Source organism: Acytostelium subglobosum, assembly GCF_000787575.1.
Source record: "Acytostelium subglobosum LB1 DNA, scaffold: scaffold1, whole genome shotgun sequence".
In the NCBI taxonomy this organism is placed as follows: Eukaryota; Evosea; class Eumycetozoa; order Acytosteliales; family Acytosteliaceae; genus Acytostelium; species Acytostelium subglobosum.
Window position 1 is genome coordinate 949,030 of NW_012236531.1, and position 12,922 is coordinate 961,951.

The 12,922-nt window shown below is 43.5% G+C and overlaps 4 protein-coding genes across 4 annotated transcripts; 1 reads left to right on the forward strand and 3 right to left on the reverse strand.

Moving 5' to 3' along the window:
- Positions 1-110: 110 nt before the first annotated feature.
- Positions 111-2,686, reverse strand: SAMD00019534_003960 (hypothetical protein; the record flags this gene model as incomplete). The annotated part of the gene is made up of 6 exons (XM_012903829.1): positions 111-677; positions 737-1,324; positions 1,394-1,631; positions 1,705-1,874; positions 1,945-2,060; positions 2,134-2,686. 6 exons carry the CDS (start codon positions 2,684-2,686, stop codon positions 111-113), a joined length of 2,232 nt encoding a protein of 743 aa, XP_012759283.1.
- A 332-nt stretch (positions 2,687-3,018) lies between these two features.
- On the reverse strand, positions 3,019-6,361 carry SAMD00019534_003970 (hypothetical protein; the record flags this gene model as incomplete). Its single annotated transcript, XM_012903830.1, has 6 exons — positions 3,019-3,837; positions 3,906-4,527; positions 4,605-4,739; positions 4,811-4,880; positions 4,948-5,422; positions 5,507-6,361. 6 exons carry the CDS (start codon positions 6,359-6,361, stop codon positions 3,019-3,021), a joined length of 2,976 nt encoding a protein of 991 aa, XP_012759284.1.
- Positions 6,362-7,097: 736 nt separating this feature from the next.
- Positions 7,098-8,702, reverse strand: SAMD00019534_003980 (hypothetical protein; the record flags this gene model as incomplete). Its single annotated transcript, XM_012903831.1, has 2 exons — positions 7,098-8,086; positions 8,162-8,702. 2 exons carry the CDS (start codon positions 8,700-8,702, stop codon positions 7,098-7,100), a joined length of 1,530 nt encoding a protein of 509 aa, XP_012759285.1.
- Positions 8,703-10,861: 2,159 nt separating this feature from the next.
- On the forward strand, positions 10,862-12,455 carry SAMD00019534_003990 (hypothetical protein; the record flags this gene model as incomplete). Its single annotated transcript, XM_012903832.1, has 7 exons — positions 10,862-10,887; positions 11,025-11,110; positions 11,223-11,283; positions 11,369-11,695; positions 11,770-11,902; positions 11,996-12,322; positions 12,399-12,455. Coding segments are annotated over 7 exons (1,017 nt in total), but the record flags the coding sequence as incomplete, so codon positions are not given.
- Between the last annotated feature and the right edge of the window lie 467 nt (positions 12,456-12,922).

Here is a 12,922-nt window from a genome sequence, read left to right on the forward strand (position 1 = left end):
GGTGGTATCAAGGCCCGACAACCAAGCTCGGTGAAAGGGCTTTCCCTTTAAAAAGGTTTGGAGAAGTATGTACATTATTGGAAGGATATTGGATGGATTGATGGATGGATCTATCCCTCCTGGTCTTGAAGTTGCTCGGCTGTAGCAGGTAAAGACACGGTCGTGTCTTGGTTGTTGGGGGTGGTGGCTTGTGTTGGCGGCACAGGGACATGGTTGGTGACGGCAGGCGATGGAGACATGTGCTTGATGACTGAGTTCCTGATGCTCTCAAAGTGATTGGTAATGGTCTTGTTCAGATCACTCATTGCTATCTCTTTGAATCCACACATGATCGCATAGCCAAGATCATCTCGTGCCTTCATAATGTCGGCACAGGTGCTTCCAATCTCAATGGACTTCATCAGACGAGGTATATTGTAGTGCACTGACATCTTCTTTTGATACTCTTCACCAGTACCAGCTGTTGTTGTTGCCTGTTGCCTAGCAATAATCTTCTTCATCAACAACAGAGTGCTCTGACGATGTCCCTTGGCAATCGATATGTGTAGCGGTGTGTTGTTGCCTTTGGACACTACATCCGGGTCAGCACCATGATCAAACAACAACTCCACCACCTGATGCGAGTAGTAATGTCTGGAAGGCTTTCCAAATCTTGTCATGCCAAGCCAGTCTTGATTCTGTCATTCATTAGTTAGTAAGCGAGGTGAGTGCGCGGCCACGCATACACAACACATACCATTAGTACAGCGCGATGAAGTGGCGTCATGACACTGTTGTCCAAGATGTTGACCTCGATGTTCTTGCACTCCAACATCTCCTTGACGAGTGGGTACATGCAACCATGTGCAGCCATATGAAGTGGTGTGTCTCCAATGTGATCCTTGAGATTGTTCACTGAACAAGGTGTCTCTGATATCCTGCAGTTGACATCGACGTTCTTGTTCTTCAACAATGCCTTGACCATTGCCAAGTTGTTCTCCTTTGTTGCAATATGCAGTGGATGCAAACCGTTACTCTGCCACATATTGATGTTGGCGCCATGCTCCAACAGCAACTCGACGATACGAACAAAGTCTGATTGATGTTGCTTGACCGCAATGTGCAGGGCAGTCCTGCCTCGATTGTCCACAATGTTGACCGCTGATCCAACGCCATTGGACAAGAGGTATGAGACAATCTGGAATCTCACGTCAGACAATGGTTCTCCATGAATGAAGCTCAACGCGTTGTGAAGAGGTGTTCGACCATTCTTTGGATTGACATGATTGATATCGATGCCCAACTTATGATGTACAAGTTGCTCGACAAGGTCTAGGAAGCACCACTGATTGGATTGGATGATTGATTGAGTTAGGGTCTTTCAGTCCAAGACTCGAGGGATGGGCTTTCTTACCTTTGTTGCCTTGTGTAGCAAGCAGAGGTCGTTCAAAGACTTGCCCTCACGCATCTTTGGATCATTCATCATGGCTACGATGTAGTCGCGTTTGGCCTGCTGTTTGGTGGCGTACCTATTTCCATCAATATATGGTCGCTTCAAGAACTTCTGTTTCTCCCTCACCAGTGTCGACAATGTCGGGAATATTGTTCCAATGTCATCATTGAGGAATACACCAGTATGAGGTCCCAAGTTACTGTTTAGAATGATTATAAGTTAATATTGATTGATTGATTGATTGGATTTGGAATGATGATGTCTGGACATACTAGACCAAGAGATGTTGTGGTTGTCTTGTGTGGACATTGTAAGAGATGACCAAGTTGTTTGGCTTTGAACTCTTCCTTATCAAGAATGTACCCTTTGACATCTTCTGTAGAACATTGTTGGCAGACTCGCGAGTCATTGAGTATTGGTACCATCCAACCCATTTCAAATACTAGACATAAGTCATGGAGGATTGATGAGTCAGTCTCGGAGAGTGAGATTGCGACGGAGTAATGACATACCTCAGTATCAAAGAATCGATAGAACTCTTTCCATGGACTGTTATTATGTGTATGCTTCTTGCGAGTTTGAATATCTTGACATATCCATGACCATTGTTGTATACATTGATCCTCCCCTAATGTTGTTTGTTAGACATGCCACTGAATGAATACGCACGTGCACGGACACATGACAACATGACAACATACATATTGCATCACTTGAGCAGAGCACAGACCAGAACTTGCATACTGTTGCAGCATGTCTAATGTCAAAGGGCGAAAGGAATTGAAAGATATAGATGATGAGCTCCAGTGCCAAGTCATCAATCTCAAGCTCCATCGATGATATTGTCGAGTAGAGGTTATCGATGCTTGCCGACGATGATGACAAGTGATAGAATGATCTTGACAATCGTATCTTATTGCTGTGTTTGATACTATCTACTTCATCCTCTGCATCTATAACATTGCCCAGACTATTACCACTCTCTGTCATGAATGCTCTCATTGAGCTTGAGCTGGCATTCAAGAAATTGATGCCATGACCAGCTGCAGTAGGTTGTTGTTGTCCATGCTGTGCATGATGTTGTCCATGTTGTTGTTGGTGTAGTTGTTGATGTCTATTCATTGATGTATTCTCTTCCTTTGGTTGTTGTTGATCTTGTTGTTGTTGCTTTTCAATCTTTAGACTTGCCAAGCTTATACCTCCACCATGATCATTTGATTGTTTATCAAACATAAATGTATCCTCATCATTCATTATTAATCTATCTATCTATCTAATATAACTATCTATTATAATTATAACAACACACAAGTAATAATGTTTGATTCTATTGTGTTGAGAACATTGATCGTGGAGCATTGTTCTTGTCTCAATCGCTTCTTCTCCAAACCCAAAGATTAAGTTGAACCCCAAAGCACCCCCAGTGTTAACTTCACAAACAACCACGACGACTCAAAGTGGTGCCGAGATTCCCTATTCCGTAAACAATTGGTGTCCAGCCTGGCGTCAACTGGGTCTTTGAGGAATACTCTGACCAAATGGAGGAAATGTCGCGGTGTTGATGAGTTCTCACTAACTCACTCACCCTACCGTTTATTCTTTAGATGTACAACTGGAGAGAAGTCCAGCTTGATGATGGGCGCAATGTCCTGACCCTTGGCAGTGTATAACTCAAAGTATTGTTGCTCTTTGATCACCTCGGCCAGGAACTCAATGATGGTCTGATCGTGTGCGCTTAGCTCCCATCGCTTGAACAAGGTCTTTGGACAACAGCTGAAGCTGTCCAATGAAGACCTCTTGCCATTTGCCACTATTGCCGGGACACCCAAAGATGACTTGATCGCTGTCTGAGCGAGTGGACTGCTCATGCTATTGCTGTTGCTTGTATCGCTGGCACTGTTACTGTTGCTGTTCTGCGAGGACTTGAGTGTGGCTGACAGGCCATCAACAGCCTGCCCACACTCGGGCGGTGTGAGTTGCGACTCGGACATTGACCTGAACTTGATGGGCATGATTGGTGGCCTTTTGCGCAGAGTGAATGTAGAGGACTTCAGGTCGGAGGCCGGTCGGTCGGCGTCGGGCGGCGTCATTGAGATGCCCGAGTGTGTGAGCGATGGCAGCTCAGACGTGGAGTAGGACAGTGGTGCAATGGCTCCAATGAGCGATGAGATGAATGGATGGCAGTCGCTCCTGAGTGGATGAGAGTGGGCGCAGCACAGATGGTAGTATGAGAAACTCTTGATGGAGAGCTCGAAGAAGGTGTTCAGTACATGACTGAGATAGACGCCCTCATTGTCGACCCACTGTCTCTTCAAGCCCAACATCTCATCAATAAGTCCAGGTGTCTGTTGATAAGATGGTCCAGTGTATTCCTCTGTGTCCAAGTCAATCTTGCTGATGTAGCACTGCAACAGATGGAGGAGACGAGTGTTAGGAGGTGCGAGACCTGTACAATCTGATTGGATCAACTTACATTGACATTGGTGGGTATCTTGAAGTGTGGAGTCTTGGGCACACCGGCAAGCTTGAGCCATGAGAGGTCTGCCAGTGTGATTGGATTGTCTCGGTGAAGATCGATTGGATCGCGACTGTTGTTCTGGCGTGATCCAATGACAAAGATGCTCAGCGCTATGACCATGTCGATCATAAGTTGATACTTGTCCTGTGAGGCCAAGACAAGTACAGGACGACCCTTGAGCAACGAGTAAATGGCATGTCTCATCCATATGTACTTTGTGGCCATCCTGAGCAGACCGTGGCCATAATGCGGTTTGATGCCCCATAGGTACTTGGAGAAGGTCTCAAGTTTGATCTCGTTAATTGGTACCATTGGTTGTGTTGTTGTTATTGTTGGGATCTGCTCGTTCGTTGAGGTCTGTGTGTTGTTGCCGTTGTTGTTGGTTGTAGTAGTAGTAGTAGTAGTCGTGGGAGAGTTTGAATGTTGTGACGCTGGTCCAACAACACCATTCTGATGTGCAGTTGGTGCTGCTGGCGACTGAGTTTGTGAGTTTGAAGTATAGTTGTTAATAAAGTTGTTGTTCGATAGCTTTAAATAGTCCGATGGTGATAGTGACAGCTCTTCAAGTGCGTCATTACTACATGATTGAGTGACTGAGTAAGTATGACTGATTGACCTTTCATTATACTTCCTTGCCAGATGGGATATACTCACATTGATCCATAGGAGAAGACTGAGAGGTATGAGCTGGACTCTGATCCAGAGGATGAATCAAGTTGGATTTTGGATCGATGATTCTTGGGCTTGATATCTCTCCTCTGTGATCTTGGGTAGTGTTGCTTGTTGTTGCTACACAATCATTGATCCTTAGTTAGTTATTCGTCCGACATGCATGCACCTTGCTCGTCCATGTTACTTACACATCATCCTCTTTGAAATAGAAGTTGAGTATTGATGTCTGTCCAATTGATAGTAATGTACTTGTTGGAACTAATGTTGGTTGGGCTAGGCAGTCAGCAACATGAAGTGGATGAACGAATGTATAAAGGTTACTTACATAATGACTGTGAATCAATGTGATCAAACTCCAACTGGATTGATGACTTTGAGAAGTAGCTGTGACACTTCTCCAACTTGGAGATAAACTTGTCAAAGATGTCCTGACAACAGAGTTCGGGAATCTCGCGAAGTGGCTTGTCTAGATGTGATGTCTTGTTCAATGAGTCCAGTAACTTGGGCTCACTGCAAGTGGGCGCAATGTCATTGATGTAGACCATGCCAAATGATGACTCGAGACAGTGTGGAAGTGCGCCATGTTTCTTGATCTTCAATCCAGAGTGTTGTTTCTTCCTCCTATACACCTGTCCACTGCTGCTCAGTGAGCTGTCTCTATCTCTGTCTCTATCCGGACCAGCACTACCGTCGACTCCATTGGTCGTAGACGATGCTACAATCACTCTACTGCTTCTCTCCCTCTCAAACAGTGCCTCGATGCCTCGCAGTTCATACTTTGAGTCCGAAACAATTGTGATCTATTATGTTGTTGTGGAGTTAGCAAGCTGCGTCGACGTCTTCGTCCATGATCAGTCCCATCCCTCCTCGCACATCACACTTACATTCATCTCCCTCTCTCTATCAGTGAGACCTGCTGCTTCATCAGACTTGTAGTACTTGAGACTGTAGTCAAGGTCGCACATGCGCTGTCTAAACTCTGTTTCGAACATGACGTGGTTCTTGGACTTGAGGAAGTTAACGATCGATGTGAACTTGGCCAGGAAGCGATCGAATGACTTGATGATCTTGTTGGCGTCGCGTGTCACATAGCTAATGACTAGTGGACGCACGTATCCACGGGCATTGATGTCAAACAGTGAGAAGTGATGCACGTAGGCGTACAGCTCTTGGCTTGGCTCGATCGAAGTCAGTGTGAAGAACATCTGTGAGTCCTTGGTGTAGGTGCGCAGGTCGTTTGTCTTGTTCTGGAAGTCCACCGACATGATCTTGACGACGTACTTGGAAATGTCAAAGCCCTCGTACAGGGGCACATGCTCGGGGATGACGTTGAGCGCCACCGGTCCCGTCTGCTCGCTAAACTCTGAGAAGATGACAAAGTCGGTGCGATTGGACGCCGCCAGCAGGTTGGCATAGTTGTCGTTGTTGTATTTGGTGGAGGAGTGTGGCGATGATGATGATGCGTTGTTGGCCGAGGCATTGAAGCTGCCGCCGCGAGGTGAATGTGGCGCCTGTATATGACCAAAGCTAGAGTTTGGCGATGACAATGGTGAGTGTGGCTGATGCTGCTGTGATGTATTTAGAGGTGGCACCAGATTATTATTCGATCTGAACAAGTTTGTCAATGAATCAATTGGTGAGAATATAGACGCTGATGTATTTGAATTGACTGCTGGTGATCTATGTGAGTCTCTAGAGCTCCTGCTACTGCCTCTAAGACTATCATATCCACTATTCATTATTTATGTATGTATGTATATACTGTCGTCTGGTCTATATATAAGTATATTTATGATAATAACTATTAAAATGTTGTTGTTGTTGTCGCTTCTCGTTTGTTGGTAATGAATAATGTTATATATCTCGATGGCACGCACCTCGCTCAACCTATCAACTTGCACGAATGCATACACACTATAGTAACCAATATTGATTGATTGATAGAGTGTATATAACTTCTATTTATATAAATATATATATATATATCTAAATGAATGAATGAATGAAACATTGAATGAATTGTCGACTTCAGAAAAAACAAGTCAAAACGACAAACAAGTGAGTGAAAGGGTGGGAGGTGACAACCTGGAAACATCTTTGTTCATCGTGCTCTCACCTCAATCTAAACAACATGATGTATTAGTACAAGAACAAGAAGGAGAAGAGATGTAGATTATAATAGTAGTACTTTATATATATATATATTTGGATAAGTAGATACTAAGGCATACGCTATATAAACATAGGTAGGGTAAAAAAAAAAAGGAAGGAAGGAAGGTAGGAGGGTAGGAAAAAAAAAAAAGGGGATAGGCTGGGAATGGTTGGATGGATAGCTGGATGGATGGTTGGATGGTTGGATGGAGGAGGAGGGGAGGAGGTATTATATATACTGACTGTAGGCTGCTATACCATACTAAATAAACATTACACTAAACTACAAATATACATATGATGATGGATGACTAACTTATAAAGTTAGCATGATTGAGCTGTAGCTGGTGTAAAGTTGAAGGTGAGCTTGTCAAAGTAATCGATGGCACCTCCAGAGAAGCCACCGTAGATGTAGACTTGGTTGTTGATGACGGTCGAGGTGGACATGTCGCGTGGACGCAGTTCATCTACCGATGAGGGTATTGACAGCTTGATCCACGACATTGAGTCTGTGTCCAGGGCGTAGAGATGGTTGGTGACGCGGTTGGTGCGGTGGCAGCCACCGCCAAACAGCACCAGGAAGCGGCCATAGACGAATGACGCGGGGAAGGTGCTGGTGGCGGGTGACACGCCGTTCAGTTGAGGGTGTGTCCAGTGGTTGGTGACTGGGTTGTAGACGTGGATGTCGTTGAAGCGTGATGCCCAGCCGCCGCTTGGGTTCCATGCGCCACCGCCAAACAGGTAGATCTTGTTGTCGATCACCTCCATACAGTGACCACCGCGACCGGTTGGCACATCGCCCGAGGCCTCAATGCGAGTCCAGTGCAGAGTGTTGGTGTCAAGACGATAGAAGTCGTCCAGTATGGTGTACTGGCCATTGTCGGCAGTGTTGTTGCCACTGAATATATAAAAGTCGGTGCCGACCACGGCGCTGGTTAGGTTGGAGCGTGGTGGAGGGATGTCGCCAGTCATGGCGGACATTGGCACATTGCTCCAGCGTCTCTTCTCCAGATTGTAAATGGCCAGGTTGTAGTAGGTGCCTGCTCCATTGTAGCCACCAAACAAGTAGACCTTCTTGTCAATGACGCGTGAGGTGTGGCGCGAGAAGTTGGGAATCTGATCGCCCTTGACCGTGTGGGTCTCGAACGTGTTGGTCTTGGTGTTGTAGTATATTATCTCGCCAAAGCGCTTGGCGTTTGTCTCTTGGCCTCCAATGAGGACAATGTAGTTCTTGTAGGGTATGGCAGTGTGCTTGTATCTCTTTGTTGGAATCCTTCCATGTGAGTTTGTGATTGAACTCCAACAGATGGTGTCTGATTGTGTTTTATCATTGGATTAGTTCCATAGATCAATATACACTTTTGTACATATATGTATATATAACCTACCATTTGATGATATGTTTGCTTTGTCGTAGTAGTATCTCATTAGGTTGAAGTTCTTGTTGAGCTTGATCTCTCGGGAGAGTGGCCAGCCAGATCGCTCAAAGATGGTTTGCCAGAGGATGCGATCGTGGCTGTATCTGTACATGTCGCGCGAGCACACAGACAATGACAGGATGTCACGGAAGCTCAGGAAGGAGAATATGTGAATCTTTACTTCCTCGCCCAACTGTTGGAAGTGATGAAAGGTCGAGGTGTTGGTGGACGACGAGGCGTCTTTGGCACCACTGGATGGGGTGAACCAGTCGACTGCGCCATCAAGACTGAGTGGGGCGCCAAACATTGTTGTCGATGATCCGCCTCCAAGGACATCACTCAACGATGGCGTATCAGTGTCCAACTGGAAAGAGTAGATACTGGTTGATTTGTGGCCAGAGAGCACTGGGCTTGTAATAGGGCTAAGTGTAGGACTCGTGGTTGGGCTAGTGTTTGGGCTTGATGATGGGCTCTTTCTTTTGAAAGAGAATAAAGAGAATATATTCTTCATCTTCCTTATTATATATATATATATATTTGTAGTATTATTGAGATATATTATATGATATTAAGTTTATATTAATAATTTAATTTAGTTTGTATGTATGTATGTAGTATTATATATTGTTGACGAGTAATATTCGTATTTGTTTGATTGTTTGTTTGTTTGAATGAATGAAAGAGATAATGGGTACTACTTATCAAAGACAACAACAAAGACGAGTACGATGATGATTGTATTAACAAGGTCACTTATTAATTGCTGATGGACCTGTGTGTGTTAGGAACAAACAAAGGCATTGAGTGCACTCGTTTGACCTTGCAATGATGGGTGAGCGACAGAAATATCTTAACAACAAACAATATTACATACTTACCATACCTACCATACCACTATTGTAATAGGCCATCCACTATTCCCAATCAGAGCCAACGAGTGAGATGAGTTGAGTTAGTGTGTGTGTATGTGTAATAGCTGCCTGCCTCTCTCATCTCTCACTGGTTGGATGGTTAGATTGTTTGACCCAAAACAGGACACACACTGAGTGTGGTGCAGTTATTGATTCTCTCTCACACATCAAAATAAGCTGCTTAAAATATCAACAGCACGATTTGTCGACTGATTTGCGTACAACGTCCTGTTGTTGGAATTTAGGTACAAACATACATAAACAAAGGGAGGGAATCATTAAACAAAATCCCATACACACACACTGCTCCACCGGCAAAGGAATCATGATTCACTTATGTTCTCGTTAAATCACAACTTGGGTTGAGCCCATTGGCAAATAGACCGACGCAAAGGGGGTTCTACAACTTGGCTTGGGCATGCGAAAGTCGATGGCTAATTGGTGTGTGATGGCGTGCCCTTTCCTCTTTAGTTTACCTGATCGTGTGTTTGTTGGTGTGTTTGTTTAAGTAAGTGACTGCCCGCGGGAGTCTTCAACGACCACCTCATTGATTGATTGATTGACAGTCACGGCCACCCTGATAGAGCCTTTGATGGTGCTTCGAGGACTTTGGTTGGATACATACAGATCAGGATTGCAAATACATGCATGGCGTCGCCGAATACGGTGATGGGATTACATCTTAGATTTGTTGCGCGAACTGATGTTGATCCGCCTTCCGCAAAGGGACGCTCTACACATTCAATGGTAAGGTTAATCAGTACTTTGGAAATGGGGAGCATCATCAGAGATATAAATAACCGTTCAACTTATCAACCGTTCGTGGGTAATAATTAAGAAGGTGGTCGTCGAGTAGTGATTGATTGATTGACTGACCCATTGAGGCTAGGCCTCCACCGCATTGGATAGCCTAGTAATGTTGGTTGGGTATGGTAAGTCATGGTTTCCAACCGCTGGTCCAATGGCGAAGCAACACATACCCAGTGTCAATAAACATTACTATGTTGGGTCTGTTTTGGAGAATTCAACAGAATACTTTAGTCGATCACTTGGGCTGTTCAAAGCAATGTTGGGGCAGGCTCGGCAGTATGTGTTCAGCAGTGACCAATCAGTACTCTCACTCTGAGATTGGAAGGAAGTTAGATGAGTCTAGATTGATTCACTTAACTCAATCTTAAGATGAACGTACCTGCCAAGCTTAATCTAACACAACAGACACAAGTCATTAGCGTGATGAGCTGCAATCTGATTGGAAGGCTGGCTACCAGCAACGACTTCATCCCAACAACACCATGAAGGTAATGGCACCATTGGTTTCGAACAAGATAGCTTTTGCAAAAGTGGATAGATAACATTAAACTAACTACAAATACTTTAAACAAAGAAAATTAATATTTGATTGAAAGGATAAAATACTTCTGGAGGTCTATTGGTGGAACCTTGGTAATAGGTACACTGAACTTAGTGAATTACATCCATCTGTTGACAGTAATATATATTTATTATTACTTTATTTATTACTTGTAGTAATATGAATGAGTTTAACTTTACTTCACGAACTTTGAGTAGAAGTAAAATAAATTAAATTGAAATGAGTGATGTTCAACATGATCAAGTTCACTCCACTCACACAACAACACCATTCATTCATTTAATCACCATTCTTACTTTTATCATTACAATCATTATATATTACATACATACATATACATATATTTACACTTCTTCATTATATATAAATATATAGAATTACAAAAAGATGACTTTAGAGGCTACAATCATATGGTATGATCTAATCTACTTTGTTTATTATTGAACGCGATGATACTTTGTTTGAGTTGAGATCACAGCATTCAGTCAGCCAATCAAGGAACGAATAACAAGATCTTGTACTAACAATTGCAATTGATTGATATATACAGTGTCGACAACTCAGAGTGGATGAGAAACTGTGACTTCCAACCATCAAGATACGACGCACAGAAGGATGCCGTAAACTTAATATGCGGTATTGTATCATCATCATATTGATTGAAGTGTACTGTTTAGATATACATCATCATCCTCATATGACTTACACACTTATTCATCATCATCAACATCAACATTATAATAACCAGCTGCCAAGACTCAATCTAACCCAGAGAGCTGTGTTGCTATATTATCAATGGCTGGCAGATCGTATGTTTCAAGTCAATCAACATCACTCATACACTCACTCACTCAATCATTCATTCATCAATCAATTAATCAAACATGGATACAGACCAGAGGTATTGGTCACATTGACACAGGACCTTAGCAAGATATTGTCGAGCTACAATGAACTTAAGATCCAGGGCACATCAGACTTCACGACATCAATGCAGATAGCACAGCTGGCACTGCGTCATCGTCAGAATAAGAATCAGCATCCAAGAATCGTTGTGTTTGTTGGCAGTCCCCTGAAAGAGACCAAGGAGGAGCTGAGCGTGCTTGCCAAGCGACTCAAGAAGAATGACATTGCCGTCGACATTATCAACTTTGGAGAGGAGTCTGTCAACGTCGAGAAGCTGGATGCATTCATCAAGGATGTAAATAAGAATGATGAGAGGTATTGTATACACTTATTATTATTATCATTTTTAGATAGGGATACATTGTCCACTTACTGACACACGACCATAGCCACTTGTTGACAGTTCCAGCTGGCCCACATATTCTATCCGATGTGATCGTTGAGTCAAAGATTATAGTCGAGGGATCAGGTACCTATGGTGCTCAGTTTATCAATGCTGATACTGACCCAGAGTTGGCCTTGGTAAGTCCATTGTCATCGTCACATGACATGATGGAGAGCAATCACATAACCTTGTCCATTTTACTAACATGTCTATTATTACAATACAACTAGGCATTGAAGCTATCGCTGGAGGAGGAGCAACAACGTGTGGAGAGAGAGAGAAAGTCTCGTGAGGGCGACAAGCCAGGCTCAACTAGTGAGACCAATACCGATGTACAGATGTCTTCGAACGATTTCAACTTTAGCGATGATCCCGATCTCCAGCAGGCACTGGCTCTCTCGTTGGAGCAACAGAGCTCTGAGCCCATGCAAACAGACTCAAATCCACCACAACAGCAACAACAACAGCCATCCACTGATGCCTTTAACGACCAAGAGTTCTTGAACTCAACCCTGCTTAACCTGCCCGGTGTAAATCCAAATGATGAGAGAATCAAGGTAACTAACATAAGATTGATTGATTGATTGAATGATTGATTGATTGATTGGCTAACACTGATTGAATCATCTTTAGAATGCAATCCAGAACCTTCAAAAGGATGAGAAGAAGGATCAGGACAAGAAGGATAAATAATACTTTTGTTAACAAGACCAACATCAACATCAACATCACCATCATGATGGACCGCCACCAATCAAGTCAGACCTGTGCAGCCCATCAGCAAAGTCCAACTACATCCCCAACCCATGTGCACATTACCAATACCCTACCACTCTCATCACTAAAACATGAACAACCTATTACAACAATTATTATTATTATTACTATCACTAGTGTGTCTCTTGAGAGATAAGGTCACAGGTGTAAGGTCTTAATCTCTCATCACCCTTTACATGTACAATAACAATGGAAATGAACATCTCAAGCCAAATTGAAAGTGTGTGTGCACCTTGAGATGATTGATGGGTCATCACATCGACCACCAACGCACCAGCAACCCTTTGCCACATCGGATTGAGGCGGGTTCTGTCGCGTTTCTATCACACCAACAACACCTTGATCTGATGCTAAAAAAACAGAAGTGGAAACATGCACAG